The sequence below is a fragment of the Mytilus californianus genome, unplaced genomic scaffold, assembly GCF_021869535.1.
Source record: "Mytilus californianus isolate M0D057914Y unplaced genomic scaffold, xbMytCali1.0.p SCAF_5, whole genome shotgun sequence".
In the NCBI taxonomy this organism is placed as follows: Eukaryota; Metazoa; Mollusca; class Bivalvia; order Mytilida; family Mytilidae; genus Mytilus; species Mytilus californianus.
Genome location: NW_026262701.1, coordinates 50,410,652 through 50,438,032, shown reverse-complemented (window position 1 = coordinate 50,438,032; position 27,381 = coordinate 50,410,652). Strand labels below are relative to the sequence as shown.

Genomic DNA, 27,381 nt, shown 5'->3' with positions numbered 1-27,381 from the left:
CATTATACGATCCCAAAAAAATTTTTGCGGTCGTATAAAGATGTTTTGATAAACTTTTAATAAGATAAATCCAGTAGGACACAAATTGCTCTGGTAAGAAAATTCCGATAAATTGCCGTTGAAGCATATTTCTTTACTTAATTCTGGACAAAACGACATTTTTTTGTAAAACAATTTTAAAGGGTGAATGAAGAAAACAAATTGCATTTCAAATAATATTTTGTTTATTCTGAACAAAAACGACATCTGTTTTCGAAATAAAATTTTACTCATAACCGGAAGATGAGTTAATGGTATCATTAATGTATGGCTTGGGTTCTAGCTTGGGATACAAACTTCGTAAGCAGTGTATTTCTTACCGTTGACCAGTTTCTAATATGACTATAATCATATCGTGATTAGGGAAATAAGCTTTCAATCAGTTGGTCATCATAGAGTTTTGAATGCCTTATAAAATTCCGCCAAGAATTTATAAATTGTAAAACAAACAAATAATTAGTTGTCTCTGTCCACGATTGTAATCGAAGTTTTCAATGAACACTTTAACCTAGAATGACCAAGCCAAGATTTTGACAATTCAAAACTTTTTCAATGAATTCTATTTTTTGTTTTATTATTGATCAAACAGAAATCCACAACTTACGTATCTGAATTTTTTTTTTAAATTAGCAATTACGTATACCACAAAACATCTTTTTTTTCTATACACACGAAAATAAATGAATCCACAGTATAATTAGGTCCCAGCATAACAAGCATATCGTTAAGATTCACCCTGCTGAGACAAAACATTCTCGTAGCTATTGAAGCATTACAGCATCTAGGGCGAGCTTATCATGACATTTTTTAGCATGGCATGAAATCCACTTCAACTGAACAACTGTTAAAGTTCATGTCATCTGTTATTGTTGAATCCATTTAGCTCGCAATTTTCCTCCGTATTGAAGAAAATAGTTCAGCTACATAGATTTCAATTATAAAAAAAAAAATCATAAAGTTTTGCACTACCACTATAGGTTTGCAAATATTCTGTCAATTTTCAAGGTTCTGGGTTGAAAACTGTAGGAGGAGTTGATTACACTTCTTTTGTAAAAACGACTAAGCTTCAGTCTGGAGATTGGGAAACAGTTCATAAAACAATTCCAGTAAACAGATGCACAACTTCAATATGTTTGGAAACTATCTTTGAAGGTTGAAGTTGAAACCTGTGGGAGGACCTGATTACACAAAAAAGGTACAAACTTTTGTAAATTTTGCTGAAAAATAACCTTGATAAATCCTAACAATTCCTCTAATCACTTACATGTACATTTGTTTACATTGTTGTCAGTGTGTTACATACTGTAAGGGTAATTAACAATGATAATTTATATTGTAATTGATTAGCTTCTTCAATTTATCAACTTCATTACCATTAAACAGGAAAAAATATGCACACAAAATATAAAATTCCTAATTACCTGTCGCGTAAAAGAACAAAAACAGAACCAGTATAGTGAAACTTACAAACTGGTGACTAAAAATTGACTGTTTTTCTGTGGAAGAAATTGTTTTACATCATAGAATTAAACACATTTTTTCCCCGATTTATTGATGTGTAAACTGGGCTAATACACTCACAAACTTAACATTGTAGTCTTTTGGTTTAAACCTTATAATTCTCAAAAAAAGCAACATTTCTAACTATTTCCTTAATAGTAATAAAACCACTTATTCAATGCCCTATGTCTTTTTATATCAAATTCTGTTATTTCAACCATTTATAGATACATTTTTTATTTAATCTCAAGTTAAAATAAGTGAGTCATTTCATGTCAAAACTTTTATCTTACCTTGCCTTGTGTTGAAATATTAAACATACCTTTAATTGCAGAAGTTTGGTAGTACAAAAACAGGTACTTCTAATCTGAGCAGCAGGGAAAATATGCCCTCCTATTTAAATTTCATATATTTTTTACAGAAGAAATTTTCAAAAACGGTTCTAAAGTAAACAAGGCCTTGAGTTTTCATTTGATACCAAAATTACCCAAACGTTTTACTAAGTGACTATGCATAGGAACTATTTTGTTAAAATTATGTACTACTTTCTTTTATGTTCTTTCTGACCAGGCCCAAATTAGTGATTCTATACCGTAAATTCCATCTTTTGTGGAACCACAGCATTAAATTAATGTGTATTACATATGAATATATCAGAGCGTAATCAACAGTGTCTACATAGGTTACAAAAGTAGTTTTGGCCACATGGTCTGTTGAAAAGAAATTCTAACAGACCAATCGCATCCAAGAAGATGCAGCACTATGAACACCTGACTTACATATTCTTATCCATCCATTACCAATAAAATATCTAATATGTAGAAATATGTGTTTTAAATGTTTTTCTTGAACTTAATTGTTTACTCCAAATACCATAAATTACTTACCATGACAAAATAATTAGAAAACTTATTATGCACTAAAACATGTCACATTAACAATGTAAACAAATATGACTGGAAGATTTTTCTTCATTTTTTTTCAATCTTCAAGGAATTTGGCACTACAAATGTACATGTATAAGGTTACATGACCACCAAGCCCAAAATGTAAAACTTGTAGTTGTGTGCAATAAATTCAATCAGATTGACATTTGAAATGTTCAACATTTATAAAATGTCACAATTATCCTTTTTCTGATGGGCTATTGGGCATGGCTTAATTCATTCAAGTACTAGACTAAACACCATGGAAATCTGTTGTTCTTCATGTTCTTAGTAACTACTAACAATATTAAACCAACTATCAATGAAGGCACAAAATAGGTCATATCTTAAAATGCCACTTAGTGATATTTGTCCATTATTTCTATAAAGTGAGTAGAAAACCTACAGAAAATGTGAATGATTACCGAATTGGTCTATATTATACACTCTTTTTTTACCCACAACATATATGGTTGGTAGAGGGAATGTGTATTATACACAACGGCGTACTATAAACAACCAAATACGGTACTTTAAATTTACTTGGGTAGTCTTTCAGAATTGCTGAAATATAAATGCCTATTTACCTGTTACATCTTCGGAGTCTTCCTGAAAAGATGAATCTCTGGTATCTTCTCTCTGTTCTTGTTCCAATATTGTCTTGGAATCCTGATAAAAATTTTAAATATTCAATGACCAAGGCTCAAGTAGATTTTGTTTATTCAAATTGTCCATCAGACTAAACATGGTCATGGAGTGTTGAGATGAATTTCAATACTGGTTATATATTCATGCCCTTTGTCATTAATCAACAAACAATCAATCAAATACAATACACACAAGTTGATTGTTGAAATAATTCTTGGTAGTGTAGAGTGAATCTAATTGAAATAGAGTGAATGTTGAGGATGGATAACTGTTTAACATCCTGTTGCAAATTAAATGCATAATCAGGATGAGAACAAGATCATACAGTATGATGAATATGAACCCTGCATTGTACTAGACTGAGACTAAGAGTCCAATTTTTTTACATGCTAGTTTACATGGAAGACATGATACCCTACATGTACCTGGAAACATCAGTTTGACTCCTAGCTGACAAGTCTTTGGTCTTGGTTTAAAGTGCTAAATGCTTAAATGTAGTGTAGAAGCATCAAATAACAACTTTAAAGCTCTTCAGACTAGTACAATACCACAAGACTATCCAGGCAGTCAAAATCAAAGAAGAATGTGTCCATTGGACACGGATCCCCCTGCTTGTAAATATACAAGAGTCAATGTACTAATTCAAACCTATTGACATTTTTTTTCTCTCTGAACCTTAATGCAGAATCGTCAAATTCAGTTATTTTTCAATTTATAAATGGTCATTACTTGAGAAGAGTGTAAGTGATGCCACCCAAATTTCGAACTGAATCTATGTTTGGTGGTAATAACTACTGTCTCAGGTAAGGGTGAAGGTTGGCGCCTATTAAAACATTTAAACCTGCTGCATTTTTATGCACCTGTCCTAAGTCAGGAGCCTGTTGTTTAGTGGTTGTTGTTTGTTGGTGTGGTTCATAAGTGTTTCTCGGTTCTTGTTTTTTATATAAATTAGACCGTAGGTTTTCCTGTTTGAATTGTTTTATACTAGTCATTTTGGGGCACTTTATAGTTTGCTGTTCGGTGTGAATCAAGGCTCCATGTTGAAAGCTGTACTTCGACCTATAATTGTTAACTTTTATACATTGTGACTTGGATGGAGAGTTGTCTCATTGGCACTCATACCACATCTTATTTATATTGTGTATGAAATTCACAACATATGGTTGAGGCAAAGTAAAGTTAGGGTGTGGAAACAACAAATTCAGCAATTTTCCCATTAATAAAGGGACATAACTCAAGAACATTTGCTTGAGGCAAACTAATGAAAAGAGAACAGAATCCAATTTCAGGACAGACACATGGACCTTAATGCCCCCTTCATCTAGCAGCTGGGGCATAGAAAAGAATAAGTAAACATCATTAATCTAATAGAGTGAATGGTAAATATTCTGATGAAAAAAATAAAATGCTCCGCTGGGCACAGCTTGATACGACCGCAGAAGTCGAACCCTGAACAGTTGGGGCAAGTATGGACACAACATTCAAGCTTGATACAGCACTGAATTTCGATTGTGATTAAATATTTGACACAGCATAGGTTTCTGACACAGAATGAATGTGGTCTAAGAACTTAAATTTTTTTAATTCACCTATTCAAACCATATCATTATTATTTGCTTTTATATATAAATCAGAAATAACCAATTTAAAATGGAAAATTTTAAAGAAAGAAAAGGGGGAAAAAAATCCCCCCCCCAAATTTTTGAACCTCCTTATGATTCATCACCCCCAAACTCAATCCCAGCCTTCCCTTTGTGGTATAGTAACTTGCAGTACAATTTCAGAGAGATCCATACACTTGAACACAAGTTATCGTCTGGAAACTAGAAAAATGCTTGTTTTTTTGCCCCTTTTTGGCCCCAAATTCCTAAACGTTTAGGGCAATTACCCCCAAACTCAAACCCAGCTTTCCCTTTGTGATATGGAACCTTGTAGTACAATTTCATAAAGATCCATACACTTACACACAAGTTATTGTCCTGAAACTAGAAAAATGATTGTTTTTTGCCCCTTTTTTGACCCCTAATTCCTAAAATTTTGAGGCAATTACCCCCAAAATCAATTCCAGCCTTCCCTTTGTGGTGTGGTACCTTGCAGTACAATTTCAGAGAGATCCATACACTTGAACACAAGTTATTGTCTGGAAACTAGAAAAATGCTTATTTTTGGCCCCTTATTCCTAAACGTTTTGGGCAATTACCCCCAAACTCAAACCCAGCTTTCCCTTTGTGATATAAATGGAACCTTGTAGTACAATTTCAGAAAGATCCTTACACTTACACACTAGTTATTGTCATGAAACTAGAAAAATGCTTGTTTTTTGCCTTTTTTTGGCCCCTAATTCCTAAAATTTTGAGGCAATTACCCCCAAAATCAATCCCAGCATTCCCTTTGTGAAATGGAACATTGTGGTACAATGTCAGAGAGATCCATACACTAACACACAAGTTATGTCTGGAAGTTACAAAAATGCTTATTTTTGGCCCCTAATTCCTTAACAGTTGGTACCATAACCCCCAAAATCAATCCCAACCTTCCTTTTGTGGTATTGAACCTTATGGTAAAATTTTAAAGAGATCCATTCACTTTAACTAAAGTTAGAGTGTGAAAACCAATGTCTTCGGACGACGACGACGCCAACGTCATACCAATATATGAATTTTGCGGTCGTATAAAAATAAGCAGTTACAACAGAAATGTGAGTTAAAATTTATTCAATGAAGAAGTCCTCTTTAAATATAAAGGTTAGAGCTTAAAATTACATTTGTAGGGAACTTTTAACACATGTGCAGTTATCTTTTTTAATTTGACCTTTATCAACTTTATTATTCCTTTATATAGTTTTAATTTCAACGGTAATCAATGGTTTAGCACAGATAGTCATACAGAAAACCTTTTAACACTTTACTCCATTTAGGACATCAAACTAGTTAACCTTTTGAACTTTCAAGTGTTTGTCAAGGGTTAAGTGCCCCTTTTCAACCTATGAACCAAGCTGAATTCAGAGTGCTCCAAAATTAAAGCTATCATATATTGAAAATTGTAAAACAACTTTGTCATATTGTACATGATGCTCAAAACTTTGTATGACTATTAAATACTGCAAGGCATTTACTATGCTTTGGCATTTCAGATTACAAAAAATACAAAAAAGGGACAAAAACTTAAATATCTAAATTGTACAAAATTCACCCATTTAAACTAATCAGAATTTTCAGAGTTTTACAATGTTTAGATTTAAACATTTGCGAATTCTATGTAGAGAATTTCTACCATAATTAACCCCTGTAGTAAAGGTTTTCAAAAAGTAATGCATATTATTAACATTTTGACTTTGAATTTGATCCAGTGTATACACATTTGAATGGAAGTTTGTGGGTTTTGATTTTGACCCCTAGGGTTTCTGAACTGAAAACGTTGATGCAACACCTATTGAGGATTGGGGAACATAGAAATATTATTTTTGTAAATGATATTAAAAAAGGATCAGATCGGGTATTAGAATACATGTATGATGTGATACCTTTTTATGTATAGCACACATACACATGTGCAGCATTTGTTTATTCACTTGACATACATGTACAGCTGTCTTGGTGCATGCATCATTTATATTACATTGTATATCTAAACTTTTTGATTTAAATCTATTTTGAGAATTTGGAGTTGATGGTTAATTTTCATAGTTTCTGTTTAAGTTACTCATTACTTTTTTAGATTAGGAAAAATTAAGAACTTGACAGTTTGTATGGAAAAGTCTATTGTTGAAGACTGTATATGAATGTTGTCTTCTAGATGTCTTTTGGTTACTGTAGATTCATAACTATTCGTGGGCTACAAATTTTCTTTAATTTTGTGGAATTATGGTTAACCACAAATTTAAATATTCAACAAAGTACAAATTTCCTATATGTTTTGTATGCAGATTTTGGCAAAATTGTAGAATCAAATTTCCATGAAACTATAATTTTTCTTCAATCCATAAAAATTAGTATCCACGAAAATAAATGAATCCACAGTATTATTTGTGTTGCTATCTCATTGACCTGTGACCCACATCTCCTTTTATTCGCATGATTATGTATGTTCATGAATGTATGAACATACAGAATGAGAGACATATCTTTAAAATACCTCATCCCCACTGTAATCATCCTCTCTGATTTCTAAGGTATCTGCCTGTGATGTTGTCCAGTTAAATTTCCTTAGCTCATAAGGCACGCCCATTCTTTCGTATTCAGAATTCTGGTGATTCAAACTGTGAGCACAAACTTTACACACCCCTACAGTATAACCATCCTCAATTGTTGGAGCTGTATTGGATGGCTTGATATCTTTGAGAAAAGGATATATTTTACAACTGAGTAGTTGTATGTTCTTATGTTTCATCCACTTTGAACATAAACAACAAACAAAATCTGGCAATGTGTATTTCCTAAGCCATCTGTTTGAATCTCCTGTTTTGTTTTCCTCATAGTCATTCCATTGTTGAATTAAGATATGAAAGCAAACATCACAGGAAATAACAGTTCCATCTTCCGTCATTGGTTCACCTTTTGGTGCTGGTTCCCTATTAGCTAAAAAGGGAAAAAATGGAACAGTTTGATTGTTCAATGTTTTAGCTTCATGTCTTGTAGGATATGAGCACAATACATGGGCTTTGGATAAGCGACATTTTTCTCCACACAAAAAACATATTTTTTTGGGGATCGCTGTTGCCTGCTGCAGCGGATGAGGTACTGTTTTCGCAATTGATTCTATTGCTGGACTTTTGTTTGCCCTTAATGGAGACATAGATTTTGGTATAAGGAGTTCATCTTGTGCAGAAGAACCAGATGAAACAATTGCTAACAATCCTTGAGATGCCAACAAGGTGTTTGTGTCTTCAGAATTGTTTTCAGAGATCTGAATATTTAATGGTTTATTCAAATCTGGTTTTGGTGATTTTGTCTCTCTTCCAGTAGTAATTTTCTGCACGGGTTCTTCCTTCATTTGCTTCACTCTGAAAGAACTGTCAAGCAAATCAGTTTTTGTTCCAAGAAAGGATAATGTATATTGTCTCTGTGCAAGTGGTATTCTTTCCATTTCTTGAAGTTGCCACTGCTTGTACAAAGCTTCATAACAATTTCTACAAGCTAAAACAGAACCATCTGATCGCAGGGGCTCAGCACCTGCAGGCCTACTCAATTCTCTGACAAATGGGAAAAATAAAGTTCCCATTGATGGTTCATTTGAGGGAGCAGTGAAAAGGGATCTGATCAAGTCTGCTGCATAAATATTTCCACAAATGTAACAAACATGTTCAAGCTTCTCTGGAGAAAGATCTTCTTGTTGCAGTTGCATTCCAGGTAGTGTCGCTGCACTTGCTCTCAACATTTTAAGTTCTTGATTTTCATTTACTTTATAGTTTCTGTGCTGCGCAGGTATTCCTGACATTTCATATGCTTGCCACTGTTGAAACAATGAATTTTTACAAGGCACACAAACTCTTGCTTGTCCTAATTCATTCAAAGGCACTGATCCTGGGATACAAGGTAGGCTTTGTATAACAGGGAAATATGGTTCACTGTTAGACCGTCTAACAGAATTCACTACTTTACATTCAAATGAATTTGTCTGATGTGCACATAAGTAACAAAGATAAGAAGGGTTTTTATTGAAGTCTTTTAAGTTCTCATTTTTCTTAGTTACAGATAAATCCAGAGCTCCATCACTTGGAACAATCTGACCTTGGGAGGACATTTGATTTCTGTTTGTGGAATTATACAAAGGCACATTCATAGTAGGTTGTATACTGGGGGTAGGTTTTTGTTGTGGAGTTGAGGTACTGTGTCTCTTTTCTTTTGGAACTTCTGCAGATCTTCTATCATGTCTTACTGTAGATGACACCTCCCTCATTCCACTTTCTCTTCCAATATCTATAGGAGACGTTCTTCCATCAAAGGCACCTGGCTGGTACTGTAAACCCATTATCTGAGCTATATATTCACCCTGCAACCTCATTTCTGCACCAGTAAAATGGCCATTGTCTGCTCTTTTCAACCAATATAATCTTTTAATTGCAGGTGTATGTGAACGTTCATATGCTTCCCATTGTTGACATAAGAAAGCAGTACAAACCCTGCAACTGTCAACAATCCCATCTTTGCTTGGATGGCTTGAACCTTTAGGAGGATCATGGTGTTCGAGGAATGGAAAATATGGTTCATTGTCGCAAGGTTTTATACGAAGTTTATTCTCTGCACCTCTACTCCCACATACAAAGCATATGTTTCTGGTCATTTTTATTAAGATGTGGTCAGCTGACAGTCGAAAAACTATGTACCAATGTATTGTTCATAACTTTTGTAAAAGTTGTCACTTTCTGTAGCGATACATGTTCGTGTTTTTACAGATACTATAACGGGACAATAGCTTTAAACTTGTATTCTGTTTGTGTTTTAATTATGTAATTGTTATTCATAAAGCTTAAAATTATTGTGCATTCTTGTTTGAATTGTTTTTGTGAACAAAGGCAATCTGCTGGAGGGAACTGCAAACATTTTAGCCGCCATTGTCAAAACATCTGTCTTACCCAGAATTCCGTCGTAATGGGTGTAACTGAAAACCTAACCATCACGGTCTATAACTTACAGCCGCAGTGGAAAGGATTTAGGTTTTTAAAGTTATAACACTTTTTACCTTTGACTAAGCCAACTATTTCATAGGGTTTACCGTTAAAAGATAGCACACAGTGCAAGATGAACACAGTAGTAGTTTACTTCTCTGTAGTGTAACGATACCCCGCATAATTTAACAAACTGCCTAAACTGAATGATACTTTATTTTTTTTTAACTTGATGGGCATTGATGATGTTGATAAGAATAAGTACATCTTTACAGTTTCGTGATTAAAGTGGTTGACATGGTTGACACGGGTGCACGGAGAAACGGGAAATTTAATTTTGTTTGGATTTCTCTGTGTTTTTTCCCCGGCAAGTTCAAATTCACAAAGCATGACCAGCAATGAAAAAAGAACAACTTCAAATATGTCAAAATTGGACATAACAACGGACGGCGTTCACACATTATAAAAAATGTTTATCCATCTACACCAACGGGACTCTATGGAATTCCAAACACCGTCCTAAAAACTGTAGAGGAACGTTGCACCTAGAATCACTACCAACGGCTTTCAAAAATAAAATCAACAGAGAGTGGCCATCATGGCCTACCCGAAGATTGGTTAGGTTCAAACATAGCTCCAGTTTTTAAGAAGGGAGATGTCCACAGCGAAGAAAATTACTTGCCAGTCTCACTGACCTGTGTATCCCGAAAATATTGGAACACCGTAATCTACAAACCGTGACATTCTAAAAAACATGGAAAAGACTGACAAATACTGACAAATTCAAATTATGAATTCAGATAGGCAGGCTACTCCGACACAACAGAAGATCTAATAAAGAACTTTGACAATAGCATTCAACTTGACATGGCCATGTTAGAATTTTTCAAAGGCATTCGATACTGTGCTTCACGACAAACTCCTGGCAAAGCTAAACTAAAAGCTATGGAATAGATGGAAATTTGAATGAATGGTTAGCGTCATTCCTGCAAAAACAGATTATGCCGGTTGTTGTTGAAGGTGAGCATTCAGGACATAACCACGTATATAGACTCTAGTGTACCATAAGGCACAAAACTAGACCCGCGTCTCTTCTCCCTTCCACATGACGACCACACGGAATGTGTAAAATCCCAAGTCCTGCTATTTACGGGGGGTGGGAATGCCCTTTACCGTCAACGGTCAAACGGTCATTTTTCGGCTACCGTTAGCGTCAAATTGGTTAAAATTTTACCGTGATTCGTCAAAATATCGTTATCGTGATTCGTCAGAGGTCTCAAATAATTATCGTTACCGTTATTTTTGGAGAAAATTTAACGTGATTCGTCAAAATCAGTCGTTTTTTTATCGTCTTAAAGAAAGTGTACATTTTATCGTCATGCACCAAAAATTACCGTTAACGTCTTTTGGCAAGATTTTTTTACCGTTATTCGTCAAGAAGGTACCCCAATTACGACCCTCATTTACAGACGACTGTCTTCTTTATCGAGAAATCAACCCCACGAATCCATCAAATTCTCAAATGAAAGCTCTGGAAGTACGGGCATCAATTGGGGAATGAAATTAACTTGCATAATGAGCTTTAAACAAAAATCAACACAATTCTATCAACAACACAACCACATATTAGAGTAAGTTCAAACAAACCCACACCTAGTTCTAAATATATCAATTGACCGATCAAGTGGATCAGCTATACAGGAAACATTACTGGCAAGCAAGGAATGCAACGGTACACTAGGTTTTTACGGAGAAGAATGTTCCCAGGAGTCCAAAAATTATCCTACCTAGCCATGGTAAGATCGGTATTGGAATATGGTACTGTCGTTTGGGACCCATGCATTTACCATCAGGGGAATATAGAAGATAGAAAGCATACAGAAAAGAGGAGCACGTTTCATCCTGCACGATTACAAATCCAGATAAATAGGGTGGGTAACAAATATGCATTCCAAGTTGGAACTACCATGCACCTCTCCAGTAACAGAGAACACATCAGAGGCTGATTATGTTCTACAAAGTGGTTGAGGAATTGGTGCCGGCCATATGAACTGACAAACTACCTCAAAGAAATTAGAAAAAGCGCCAAGTCAAGGCAAAAGACTTTATAGTGATTTCCAATACTCGAACATTGTAGAAAGACAAGAAACCAGAAATAGTAGATCATTTAGATTGAAAGATTGCAAGACAGACATCCGAAAGAACTCTTTTCCGAAAACAATAGTGCAGTGGAACCATATGGAAGAGAACATCGCAATGCCATGCTAAAAGACAGTTGATGGTTTCACAGCTGACCTCCAACAGTTGGACTACCCAACGAGCTCTCCTTCCAGTACACATGCATCCGCGATCGGATAATTCACTGTGTAACATAGTGATTCAGAGTTTTTTTTGTATAACTTGATTACTAGCATAATTATGTTCTTGCTCTTTTCAGCTTCACTAGGTATGCATGTGCTGATAACGATTTTTCATGTGAAAAAAGAATAGAGAAAAATGGGCCACAAAATCAAAGAATAGAATTAAGTGCTATAAACGAGAATATTAACCTGAAAATAAAGCAAAAAATACAGGAAGTACTTTTCTTTTTAGTCCCTCGGATATGGTGTAACATTACTCTGTAAAAACTATTATGGTACACCGTTAACGTAACATCAACATACGTAATAAATACCAAACATTACAAACTATCAATGAAAACAACGACAACATCGGTCCAGATCTCAATAAAAAGTTAAAACAGTATAAGATAAGATAGGATAAGAATTTTATTAATCTAATCAAGAACCCATAAAGGGCATCATTTACAACAATATTAAGCACAATATGATTGGAAAAAAGAAAAACAAGATATAATATAATATAATACTATCATATATTGGACAGGATCAGAGCCTAACACATCATGTGTCTCACATAACTATAACAATAATTGCATAATAATTAAATATTATTTTATATATTTTGTATCCACCTGGATCTTATTTCTAAACACTTAATTATATAATTGCCTAGGCACATAAGAGTTGGTAAATGCTCATTTGTGAACAGCCAGAAATATTTTTTATCCTTGGGTAATTCTTTAAAATTATTACAAAAACTGTTTACTTTATCCCATAATAATTTTCTCTGTTCGTTATATAAAGGACAACTTACTGTGAAATGGGTCTCATCTTCAATAGAATTTGATCCATGTGATAGGCAGTGATGACATAAACGCTGACTTCTCTCTATGTATTTTTAACTATATCTATCTTTCTCAATTTTAAGATCATGTGCACTTATTCTCAATTTACATATAGCTCTTCTTACATTAAAATCTTTAATTGATAAATAAGCCTCCTTTACGAAGTCAGTCTTGAGGTTGAAATAATTTTCTAATTGACTATTACCTTGTGATAAGGTATCAGATCTTTTGACCCCCCAAAATGTTTTAAAACTGTTACAAAGTTTACATTTTACAAATTTAATTAATTTATTGAGCTTTGTATTCAAATTTTGTATATCAAATGATTGAAGGACATATGTCATAGATGAATACCAACAATTAATGTTTCCTGCATCTAAAATTTTATTACAAACATAAGCATCATAAAGTAACCCATCGTCCAATTTGTTAAGCCTGTGTACATATTTTACCATAGATATAATGACAGAAAAATAAAGAGGAAATCTTGCAACCTCTGATAACACTGCCAAATTTGAGGCTTTTTTATTTACACCAAGAATATATTTTAGATACCTGAAATGTGATTTTTCCAAATAATCATTTATGTAAATTAATTCAAATAGATAATCACCTTTTTTCTTGCAAGCAGCAGAGTTAATCTTAAAGGTACCCCAGATTTCACTACAATATAATACAATTGGTTTTATTGTGTGATCATATAAATGGATTGCAGTATCAATACTTGGATTACAAGCTGACATGGATTTTTGTAGTTTAAATTTTGCCTTTAAGGACTTTTTGAATAGCTCTTCTTTCCCCTGCTGAAAAAGACCACTAGAAGTAAAGACTATCCCTAACTATTTATATCTGTTAACACATTCTATAGCCTCATTATCTAAACAAAGTGATTCCTTCAAAAATTTTCCAGGCTTGTTAAAAATTAAAACTTTTGTTTTGGACAAGTTTACATCTAGACACCAATCAATACAATAAGTGTGCAGGTTATCAAGTCGGTTTTGAAGACCCTGTTTAGTGTTTGATAATATAATAATGTCATCGGCGTACATAAGACAATCAATTCTACGCCCATTGATATATAAACAGCATCTGGACTCGACTCAAATCTTGGAGGCAGATCGTTAATGAAAAGCTTAAATAAATTTGGGCTTAGAACATCCCCTTGCCTAACCCCAACTAGCGAGCTGAAAGATGGCGTTAGTACATTACCCATTTTCACCGACATTTCATTTTTTCTGTACATGTCTTTTAAAATAGTATAAAATTTTCCAGATATGTTATTTTCCAATAATTTGTATCTAATACCACAGTGTATGACCCTATCAAAAGCCTTTTTAAAGTCCACAAAGCAAGCATAAACTTTTCCCCCTTTTCTGTTAGTATATTTATCTAATATGGTTTTTAAAACAAACATATGGTCAGATGTTCTGCTCTTTTTTGAGAAACCAACCTGACATGGATGAATTATATTATTTTTATCAAGATGAATGTCAAGTCTTTTATTAAGAATACAGTTAAATAATTTTCCAATGCATGAATTAATTGCTATGCCTCTGTAATTTTCAGGTTTACTAGGACTCCCTGCTTTAAAAATTGGACATATATAAGACAATGACCATTTGCGAGGGTATGTTCCAGAGCAGAATATCAAGTTAAAAAGTTTCTGCAAAACAGGTGCAAATATACTACCCCCTGATTTCAATATCTCGTTTGGGATACCATCTAGTCCTGCAGCTTTATTATTCTTTAGTTTATTTATAGCATCCAAAATTTCTTTTAGGGTTATTTTGTAATCCAGTTCACAAAAAGTTGGATTATTTTCTAAATTTTTTACTTTCTTGTTAATTTCCTCTAATCTGTCTTTAAATTTGTCAGAGTTGAGATTTAAAGATTGAAAATATGAAAACCAGATGTTAGTTTGAATAGAATGTTCTGGACCATCCGAATTGTCTTCTTTTAATTCTTTGATGAGATTCCAATAACTCTTTGGATTATTATCCCTTAGATTATCCAGACTGTCAAGAATGTTTTGTTTAAATTTCCTTTGTTTATATTTACGTAGCTTATTATACTCCTTATAACATTTATAGTAAGACCCTTTTATAATTGGGTCCCAGGGGAATTTTGATAACAGCTCACCTTTAGAAATAAGGCTTTTACGTTTTTGTACCAGGTCTTTGTCAAACCATTTTTTGTTTTTGTATTTACGTGCAACTTTTTTCTTGGTTTTACGGAATATTAAACATTTACTGGCAGCATTATCTATTATATCAAAACATTCATTAGCTGCCTTTTCAATATAGTCCTCTGAAAGATTAAATTTTGTGTCTAAAAATTTTTTGATACTGTTTCTAATAATTGGCTGGCATAAAGTATCTTGAAGTTTTTGTGTAGAGGTTTCTGACCATATATATTTTCCTGGAAATAAAATAGTATTGTCTTGCTCCTTAGCTTTATGTGAGTAACTAGCTAACAGGCCAAATGTCAGTATACAATGGAACAGCAGTTGACGTACTAGGAATAAGGGACAGTATGGGAAAGAAATGGATTTCAGATACAACCTGGAGTGTGATAGAAAAGAGACGATTCACAAAAAGCAAGTGCAACCAGACAAAATCAGATAGATTGAAAGAAAAATTACAGAAGGAATACACTGAGTTAAATAGAGAAGTAGAGAACCAGGCGAGAGAGGACACGCTGCAATATATTGAAAGACTTGCCAAAGAAGCAGTAGAGGCATGCAAGCTAGGCGAACTTAGTACTGTTTATAATATCACTAAACAGCTATGTGTGAAAAGACCTAACAGTGAAACACCAGTTTTAAGTAAGAATGGAGAAGTATTAAAATCTGATACATCAGAAACTTGAAAGATGGGCAGAGCACTTTCGGGAAGTATTATAAATTAGAGAACCACCAGACAAACCAGCACAATTTGACAACACTGAAGAGATAAAAGAGATAGTCATATCACAAGGCAAAATAGAAATAGATGAAATAAAGAAAGAATTAAGCAAGCTAGAAATGGGAAATCAGCCGGAGTAGACAACATCAGTGCAAAACTCCTAAAGTCTGACGTAGAAACAACAGCATCAATACTACACTCAGTATTCAGAAGAATATGAGAGGAAGACGTTATTCCGCAATACTGGGAATAAGGACTACCTGATAAACTTGCAAAGAAAGGCGATCTGAAGAACTGTAACAACTGGAGAGGCATATCTCTACTATCCGTGCCTGCAAAAATATTCCTACACGCAATAGCCAGGAGAATAATCGCTGATTTAGATGAAATGCTGAGAAAAGAACAAGCAGGGTTTAGGGTCCATTTGTTTTCAGCACACGTGACTATGTGCTTGTCTGTCATGTTTTTTTTTTAAATATCTGTTGTCTAATTTCATTCTTCAATGACGAGGAAAAAAATATAAAATCTATTATTGAGCTGAACACCAAAAGGATGTCAATTAACACCATACGCTCTAGACTAACTATTACAATAAATGCGTCAGCTGTTTGTTTTTGTTTCAATTGCTCTGTCATAATATCGGCGTTTTGCATTTGCGCCGATCTGCATAACACTTGCGCCGATTTTTTCTTTCTCTTGCGCCGATTTTGTCTTTCATTTGCGCTGATTGTGTACAGGTAAATAACAGGTGAATGGAATTTTTTTATTTATCTGTCTTACGCCCCATAATATATATAAAATTAATTAACAACTAGTAATTCAATTGTTTTTAAAACAATTGAAAGATCTTTCCCTTAAAATTCTGATATTTGCAATGTACTCTTTTCGACCTTTCATTTGATATGCAGCAAGCATACCTTCTTAAACTTTTGTCTTTTCGCATTTAAATCCACCTAACTTTTCGAGATCGGAAGTATGATATTTGCAATGTAGACTTGATGACCATTCATTTGATATGCGACAACACCACCATCTAGTAAGTTTGATATTTTTGATATTTTTTCACTTAATAACCCCATCCAACTCATTTTTTTGGGACATGAATTTGATATTTGAAATATACACATAACGACCTTTCATTTGATATGCAACAACCTTATCATCTTAGACAATTTCTTTGGCACTAATTGACCCCTCTCAACCCATTATTGAGGAACATAAATTTGATATTTGGAATTTACGCTTTATGAACTTTCATTTGATATGCGACAACCTTACCATCTTAGAAGTTTCAATTTTTGTACTTAATGACCCAACCAATCTTTTTAAGGGAGAAAATGGGGTTTAAAAAAATTTCATTTTTTTAATAGAGCTTATTTGGATGTTCAATTTCATATGTCACATGACCCCATTTGGCAATGTCCAAAAAAAATATGCAATAACAATTTTATAAATAGAACTTCTGAAACTGCCAAAGTCACTATAAAACATGAAAATTTCAAACTAGTCAAACTTATGTTAAACTCTTCAATTTCTGAAAATTTCAGGTGGCTAGCTGTTGTGGGGGCACCTCCCTCACAAAATTTCAAACTCCTTTCTATTACACGACAACAGATATCTCAAATCTGCTAAATACACGATGAACAATTAAATATATGATGCATTTCCAAACTTGAGAACCGGAAGTCGTAGAGACATGAGACTACCACCATTCAACTCAAAACAACTTGACCTTTCAAAAGGTCACAAGGTTAAGGTTATAGTACCCCTTTGAAGGTCAAGGTGATATTTCTTATATGACCTTGACATTGACATCAAATTGAATGTCTTGAAATACTGATCATTTTTACAGTTTATAGTAGGTTGATATCTGTTACCATTTCAAAGATATACACAAAACTATACTTTAAGAATCATCTCGTCGTAACTTTTGAACGGATGGTCGGATAGTTTCGGGTCTAATGTATAAACTGTTGAAAGGTATATTTTATACGCGAATGTATGCAGTTATCTCTTATCGTTTTCTTGAAATTCAAACTTGAAATTTAAGCGTAAAAACTGTATGTACTCTATGACCTTTAATCTTAGGTGCAAATGAACGGTCACGTGAACTCACAAATTATTGGTGAAGGGCCCTTGTCTCTACGTAGGGGAAAAGACCTTAAAAATGCCAGTGACAAATGCTTTGATGAATAGTTCAGTTGTTTTGTTCTGTGTCTGTATATACCCAGAATCTTTTATAACCATAATTATTGTGACCTGAAATGTCTGGTATATTGGATTTTACTATAGGCTTGGGTAAGTTGTAAAATACAAATCTAGTCAATTGTCTTGTCTCCTTGGTTTCAGTAGCATTTGTTCTTGGCCTTTTCTTCATTTATATCCAGTACTTCTTGAATGAACATATTTTGTGGTGTTCCTTGTTTTATTGTTCTGGTTTTCCTACCGGTTATGTGGAAGATAGTAGTCTCTACCTAGCATTGTTATAAAAATAAGCTCGATGTGGTATGATTGCCAATATGAAACATATCCACCAGAGACCATTGGACGAGGTTATAAACAGCTACAGGGAACAAAGCGTTCAGCATTTAACAATGAACCCAATTCGTATAGTACGCTACAAAGGGTCCCAGCATGACAAACTATGAAACAAATCAAACGAGGAAATCTACGTCTAGAGTTTTGACAAGATTTCCAAGACGAAAGTATCAATCAGTATCAATCCAACGGATTTAGCGTAAAGACGTCCTAAACAGTTTGTGAAAACACGATTTTGTGCACTACAATGCCTAAATTTAAATACATAGTATCAACAGTTTGTAGAACGATACGATTTCAACACTCTATAGTAATGCATCAACAACAAAATAAATGTTCATACTGATACAAACAATATTCAAATTCTTACAGTGTGAAATTGGTAACCTTTTAAAAAATGCTTATTTAAAGGATCAATGAGTTTACATTGGTCATATCTAAAATTTAAGGTATCTATAAACAACATCATCGTAAAAATAATGATTTGATATCCCGTTTGTAATAAGAATTCTACAGGTGCATCCAACCTTCCAAAAACAATCTTTGTATCTATGAAAGAATTTAGTTAAAGTTTTTAGTTCTTCCCTGACTTGATACCGGGTGTGTTAGGAAACATACACACCAGAAGAAGAGGCCCAAAATAAGGAAATAAGGAAATTTAGCAATAGGGAATGTCTCTTATGTCGTAAATTTTTGCATAGGATTTCTTGCGTGAAATTGAAAGATCCGACTTAGAAAGGGACAAATAATGCCGTTTTAAATTTCCGCAGTATAGTTAGAGAATTATTGATTATTTAAAACAAACATGTCACCAAGTTAACGGTAAATGCTATCAAATTTATCAATCAAATAGAAATTAAACGGATCTTTTGTGAGTTTGGTCGTGCGCTGAGATTCATAACAATACAGGAACATCAAATGAAAGCAATTGGTTCCCATAGGAATACTTACAACCTGCTGATAAATTTATATTGCCGAAACACACATATATATTGACCGGTTATATATTGCTAAGGAAAAAAATACCTCTGCTTTAATCTTCTCATCACAAACCCAATAAGTATAATGCTAGATTTAAAGATTAATAAATTATCAACGCCTGAAGATTTTTTACAAATTTTCAGAATTTATACGCAAAAAATAAGGACATCCTTCACCAAAATCAAAATAATGTTGAAATTTAGGTTATACATTGTGTTTTGATGCTAATTAGATCATAATTTTGTTTGAGAAGTCTTTCGATGTTTATTTTACGAAAACATGTAAATTTGCAATTTTCAGTGAATCAAAATGCCTTCAACTGTAACATGAAGCGTTGAATAACATTTTTATTTTATGGAAATATGTAAAGTTGTTGTAAAGTGTTATAAGTATATGCTATAAACAAACTTGTAAATAATCAAATTCTGATAGTATTTTACAAATTGAGACTTTGACCGTAGAGCTCTTTGAGTTAAAGACATACATCAGAAATTGGCCATATCACAAATTAACATTTATTCCTGGGCACCCTTCTTACATATGCTTGAAAAATTAGGTCAGTAACTCCCTTGAAAACTCTGTCTTGGGGATTTAAGACCCGTGCATAAGAGACCTTTTGCGAAACAGAATTTCTCCCCTTAACCAATGTACCACCCTTTTGCAGAGTTCACTCACATTTTCACGTTGTTCAAATGCAAGTTTCGTCAACGAAGGTGTCACCAGAAGTCGACTCTTTGGTGTTGACACGAAATATCATTGTTCTATAATTCTAAATTTACTGTTAATAAGATGTAGCATCATTCGGAACTCTTCGTTGGCGGATTCCATAGTGTATTCCGATGCATTTTTAACGACCTCAAGAATATTTGATATTGTCACTAACTAATTAATTGACTTAAGTATCACAATAAAATCCTTTTACACCTATTATGACATCTTGCAAACGGTTGACACATTTTTTGTTATAATTACATCAGAGCTTCCTGGTGTTAATTGCATGGTTTCCTTTTTTTGTGGTACTCTAAAGTTTAATCTATATTAATTAAAATAAAATTGAAAATGAAAACGAGGAATGTGTCAAAGAGACAACAATCCAACCAAAGAGCAGTCAACAGCCCAAGGTCACCAATGGGTCTTCAACACAGCGAGAAATCCCGCACCCGAAGGCGGGCTTCGATTCAGCTAGCCTCTTAACAAAAATATGTACTAGTTTATAAAAAAAATGAACGTCACACTAAACGCCGAAACATATAAATGAACCGAAATTAAAAAAAAAACATACAAGACTAACAAAGGCCAGATGCCCCTGACTTGGGACAGGCGCAAAAATGCGGCGGGGTTAAACATGTTTTGTGAGATCTCAACCCTCCCCTATACCTCTAGCCAATGTAGAATAAAGAAACACATAGCAATACGCACAGTAAAACTCAGTTTAAAATGACAATGATAACATAAATTAACAAAGGACTACGAGCATTTACTGACATGCCAGCTCCAGACCTCAATTAAACTGATTGAAAGATTATGTCTTCATCATATGAAAATCAAGGACAATCCCTACCGTTAGGGATTTAGTATCATACCATCACAAAATATACGAGAAGAACATAACCCGTATCATGCCAACAACTGGTTTTAGAATAAATGTGTTTATTTCCGATGCAAAGACCCTATGAGTGAATCAATATTAATTGAAAAAAATGCCATCTTTAATGACCTTACAACAGTATCGTAACTATATCCCTTCTGAATAAGTCTGTTTAAAGGTTTGGATAAAAAAAACATTTTGGAGGTCGACTCATCTTTTGGTGCATTTGTTTTTAAATTTTAATCTTTTTATAAGAAATTGTTTGGTATATGAAACTTGGCAAGAATGATCACATCTGAATGTCACTCTTTCATTTAAATGGGTAATAAAAATATCCAAGAAGGTTACTGGCCTACCAACTGTTTTCATTCGAGTGCTTCTGGTGAGTTCTGGTCATGTTATTTTTAAGCCTGGGCTCGATTCGATTTTTGGAGTGTAAACACTATTTGGATATTTTAAATGCATTATTTGCTTTTGATTGTCCTTTCAATACGGTTGACTTTTCGACTCTCTACGCTACACGTCCACACAATCTAATCAAACAGAAGTCTTCTTATTCAATCAAATGGCCTGTTGAACTTGAAATTTGATAGCAGATTTATTTGCTACAACTTATATAAAACTTTCTTCTGTGACTCTATAGTGTGAAATGAATATAGCGGAAATTGGCCGTTGGCCTAAAATAAAAGAACAGTATCAATGATATTTCATGTCAGCACAGAACAACTGGGCTGGTGATACCCTCGTTGACGAATCGTCAACCAGCAGTGGCATCAATCCCATGGGCTCAAATATACCAGGCTACATCAAACGAACATTTCGTTTACAAAAGAATCACCAGTGGCGATCGAATCCAAAAAACAATTAGAAGGTCAGATCAAAAAAGAAGTTGCGAGCCCTGAAAATCGAACTGCCTCGTGGATGGTGGATGGATTGTTATTGTAAAGGCTGGTATCATCCCATCTTTTATCGTTAGTGCTTAATGTTAGTTGCTTGACTGCAATGTATTTAGTCACTCTGAAATGGATATTTATTTTTGATAAACTTAGTTTTTTATATGTTTGTTTCTTTGTTTATTTGAAAAAAATGTCTTTAGTGTGTATTTGCATAGTTATATGTGTTCCCTTGTATCTATATTTTTATTTTTGACGTGTTCTGTTAAAATGTATATATCAGCTGACTAAATGTCTTACTTATGTACACTGATTGTGAACAAATGTTTTGTGTTCATCAAGTTTTTTTGTACATATTTAGGTTGACAATGTGTTTAGGATTGTGTTTAGAATCGTGTTTAGCTTATGAAATAGTGTTTAAATCCTCAACACGTTATTTCTCAAACACATTTAAAAGTGTATATATTCAAGACATGTGTACATCTAATGTGCTCACTTAGAAATGTTCTTAGATATTAAACATAATCCTAAACACGTTTAGAACTAAACATGTAATACAAGTGTTTATTTTTCAAAAGCACTATTTTTCAGTGTACTTACCTCTACTAACTTACTTACCTGTAAGTCCACTTTCAATCATATAATCTATCCTTACCAGTTTACTTTTAGTATGTTTTTGTAATATTTTAATTCTATTTTTTATACATTATTTTAATATATTTTATTAAACAAGTTCTTGGAATTCAGTAACGCAATTATCTAGACAGACTGTTTATAACTGACTATGCGTAATGGGTTTTAATCATTGATGAAGGCCGTACGGTGACCTATAGTAATGTTGTTAACTTCTATGTTATTTGGTCTCTGGTGGAGAGTTGTCTCATTGGCAATTATACCACATCCTCTTATTTTTATATGCTAATTAACGATGTTTTGCTATAACAATAAACATGTTTACTAAACTGCAAATGCCAGATGCAGGATTAGTTGATACGAGGGAAACATTTTAATCTATCCCATGGCACAACATGAGACAATTTTTTGAATGTCACCCTCTCATGCAGACCAATTAAAAATAGATTTTTTATTTAAAATGCAACGAATTAACTTTACATCAATGATTTTTAAGACAAATCTCCAGTTCTACGTTTCGGCATCAGACATTTTTCATATACTATCAAAAAACATCTTGCTTCACTTTTCAACGTTTTCTTTTCTGATGATGCCATAGCTTAGATTACTTTAAATTCTAAATTTAAAAGACAATAAAGGCAAATAATGACAGTATGATAAATCACAGGCACTAGACGTTCTAGCAGTAACAATAAAATATGGGCAATGGGAAGAAAACAGTGTCAATGTATATAAAAAAGATCTTTTTTTATATACATTGACACTATTTTCTTTTTTATATACATTGACACTATTTTCTTTTTTATATACATTGACACTATTTTCTTCCCATTGCCCATATTTTATCATTATTGATAGGACGCCCACTGCCTGTGGATAAATTAAAAAAACACATAGCTGAGAGTGTGATAGAGCAGATTGTTACTTCTCTTTTTTTTAATTCAAGGAATCATTAAGAAACAAAGGTTCCAACCACTCTGACAAAGTTGACCTTGGATGAATTTGGCTATTTTATAGATATAGGAAGATGTGGTATGAGTGCCAATGAGCTAACTCTCCATCCAAGTAACAATTTATAAAAGTAAACCATTATAGGTCAATTACGGCCTTCAACACGGAGCATTGGCTCACACCGAACAGCAAGCTATAAAGGGCCCCAAAAATTACTAGTGTAAAACCATTCAAACGGGAAAACCAACGGTCTAATCAATATAAAAACAAGAAACGAGAAACACGTACGAACTACATAAACAGACGACAACTACTGAACATCAGATTCCTAGTTCTTTTTAGTCATATAGCTCTTCACATGTTTAGCTCTGCCTGCAAATGTTTGCATTTGAGCGTTCCTGATAAATCCAGAAAAGCGCTTCGAACGCACGAAATTAGTGAAGAGTTATTGTAATCTACACTTTCACAGTCAACTTATTCGAGTGCATCTTTGTATGAGTCTAAACATTCATAACTTTAGTACCATAACATATACCTACTATTAACAGCCTCTCTGTTTATCTTTATCTTTACCCTGAAAACAAGCCTCTGCAATAGGGAAACTGGTGACGAAAACAAATATATCCTTCTCAAATATTACTCTTCAATGTTTGCCTAGTGCTATGCAGGACGATCCTGATTATAAGTTCATATGACTGTAGTATTCTTGAAGTAGTATGCTTTCATTATATCTAATCACATAAACACTATGGACTCATAGGCTGTTTTCCCTTACGGACCACCTGAGATCCCCAATGGTTTTTAGTGGGGTTCGTGTTACTCAGTCTCTATTTTTCTATGCTGTGTTTTGTATACTGGTGTTTGTCTCGTTTTTACCACGGTGTAGTCAGTAGGTTTTCATCGACTAAAGAGTTTGCATATTGATTTGGTATCTTCCGCATCCATACTTACATTGTTTGCCTAATTCTCTACAAGACCATACAAATAGCATTATCATATAGTCGGCTATAAAAGGCACCGACATGGGAAATATGAAACAATTCAATTGAGAAAACAAACGACCTGATTCATAACAAAACAATTTACGAAAAACAAATACGACAGACATGAACGACAACCACTGAACTACAGGCTCCTGACTTGGGACAGGCACATAAAGAATGTGGCGGGGTTAAACATGTTTGTGGCGCTCAACCCTCCCCATAACCTGGGACAGTGATGTTACAGCACAACAGAAGAACAAACAATACTAATCAATTGAAAAGGACTTAACTCATCAGATCTATACAACGCAGAAAAAAACGGACGTGGCAGGGTATTTGTACATCTCTAACAAAAAAGGACACAAAGTACAGATCTGAGAGTAATCGCAGTACTGACAGCTAGTTCAAAGCCAATAACAACTAATTAAAAAAGTCATGTATCTAAGACTTAACATCAATCAGTACACATCCAAAAAAACAATATTCAAAGATCTAATCACAGCGTTGTTTTGGTAATCTTTTCGAATAGATTTATTTAAAGGATTTGATAAGTCAAGTTATCCGGATCGTATCTAAATTTTCATGCTCGGTAAACAACATCACCGTAAAATTTAGGGAGTGCTATTCCGTTTGAAATCAGTTTTCTACGGGTACAGCCAAGGTTGCAAACCAAATCTTTGCATCTATGGAAGAATTTAGTAAAGATTTTACCTAATTTGTGGTAACACAATATGACTTAATGATTTACCAGTAATACATAGATTACGTTCTTTAAAATCCAAAACGTCACTACAGACACGGGCATAGCGAACGAGTTGGGATGTATAAAAACCGTAAGTTCAGTTTGTTTTTCTAATGATTGGTTGAATATGTAACGGGAACCAATATTCCGTAAATATGTATACGAGGTTAACTAGTGAAATTAAAGAAAATAAACAACTAACAAACAGTCAAATCGAAGGGATATATGCCAGTGACAATTTTTCGTTTAAATTTAGTCATAAAACAAAGGAGAAGTTCACATTTTTGGCCCCTTGAATTTGAAAATGAAAAAAAAAATACTATAAACATTTTTAAATACATTTCCGGTGCTCATTAAAAATACGTCTGTAACTAAGATATCAGTACTAGTTCTTTTGTTTCGCCTGCGACGAAAGTCCCCAGAATGCGAGACACAGGGATTACAATTCGGCGGCGTTGTAAAGTATTTGTATAAAGCTTTATATTTCAGTGGGAAGAAGACCCGGGTGCTACATACCTTTTATGCAGAAACCTTATGTTACGAAGTTTCAGTCTATCATATGCCCATTGACCTTGACCTCATTTCAAAGTTCAAGCGACTGCCTGAAAGAATCTATATTATTTTGTCATGTGAATTTCTCACTTTTATGATTAATAGGGTAACTAAATTTGGTATATGGATTCATTGCAATGTCTTCATGTCTGTCAAATAGGGTTCATCTGACCTCGACCTCATTTCATGGATCGGTGATTAAGGTTAGGTTTTCGTGGTCCAGTCCTTATCTAAGATACTATACGCAATATGTCAACTATAGTTGGTACATGGAATGCTTATATGGCGTACATGTCCGACTGGAAGGTTTCTGACCTTGACCTCATCTTTATGGTTCATGGTTCATTGTAATTTTGTTGTTTGGTCTTTTTCTTGCATACTATAGGCAATAGGGTCATTTTATTTTGAGTACCGACTGATTGTAAGGTATGCATGTCTGTTTGTCAGGTTTTACATTACCTGAACCTCATATATGGCTTAACTCAATCAAAGGACATATTAACACCAGTGAACATACACTGAACAAATAATATTGACCTATGATACAATGTAACATGTTTGTTTGAAATTGTTCGTCTAACCTTGAATTCATTATCATGGAATAATTTATCGATAAATTAATGTTAAGTGTATGTCAAAAATGTTACATTTTACAGACTTTCAACATAATTCAAACCTGATAAGTAAAGCAGGCAAGACATTTTAGCATGTGCACTCTTGTTTTAAATTTTGTATTACATACTTGCCTTACGACTTGAAAGTCACGCAACTCAAAACTGCAAAATTGCTACAACAATTTCATTTCGAGATCTTATCATAATTATGAGCCATGTGATATTTGTCTTGTACAAAGAAGTGGTTTAAATGTGTTTTTTTGGGTATGGTATTGGCTTATTACTTATTGTATCAAAATCTATGAGTAAAATGGTCATTTTATGTCAAATACGTCAATTTCAACATGTTTCTGACTTCATATTAACTTTACAGCTAACATTTCTGAACACAAGTTTACATGATTTTATCGTATGATTTATCAATAGAACTCATAGTACTAACATGATTCTGAATGGATTGGAGAAGGTTGCTATTTTTTTGCAATATCAGGTGCCAAAAAATAGAGTTTATCATACCCCAATCCTTCAAATGTGACGCAATTCTGGCAAAAAACATAAAATGCAAATTCAATCAGAAAACATCAATATACGTGCAAATATCGAGACGACCTTTAAAAGTATTAACTTTTCAACTTATGGTTTAATCTTTCGACAGATAATAGCTTTAATCAATAAATTTTCCTTTCGTTTTATGAACTCTAATACTCCACAACGCACCATGAAACAGCATTTTTTATATTGCAATTTCCAAGGACGACGAGTAGACCTTGCTATCCTGTTTTTTGTTAATTTGGTCAATTTCGGGGATATGTTTAAATACTAGGACTATCTGACACACTCTGAAAAAAGGAAACTGGAAATAGCTGTAGATCCTGATGTATAGTTGTAACACCCAGAGACGTGTTCATTCGCCATCACCCCAAATTTGTCCAGTTTTCGTCACTTTAATCATTATGATCAAACATGTATACATGGTGTTGTATGCAAAACGTTTCACTCATTCCCCAACGATTGGGCTGTAAGTGACTGAAGGACATGTTTAAGCGTTCAACGGCGGCCGACCAATCATGTCCTTTTTTGAATGCACAAACGTGTT

General features: G+C 33.8%; 1 protein-coding gene across 1 annotated transcript in view; it reads right to left on the bottom strand.

The window, feature by feature from the left end:
- LOC127702427 (genetic suppressor element 1-like) overlaps positions 1-9,677 on the bottom strand; it is a 75,433-nt gene extending 65,756 nt beyond the window's left edge. Inside the window, exons 1-2 of the mRNA XM_052206625.1 lie at positions 7,248-9,677; positions 3,053-3,134 (exon numbers count right to left, since the gene is read on the bottom strand). Coding sequence (XP_052062585.1) covers positions 3,053-3,134; positions 7,248-9,395 — 2,230 coding nt within the window. The 5' untranslated portion in view covers positions 9,396-9,677. The remainder of the gene's footprint in view (positions 1-3,052; positions 3,135-7,247) is intronic.
- Between the last annotated feature and the right edge of the window lie 17,704 nt (positions 9,678-27,381).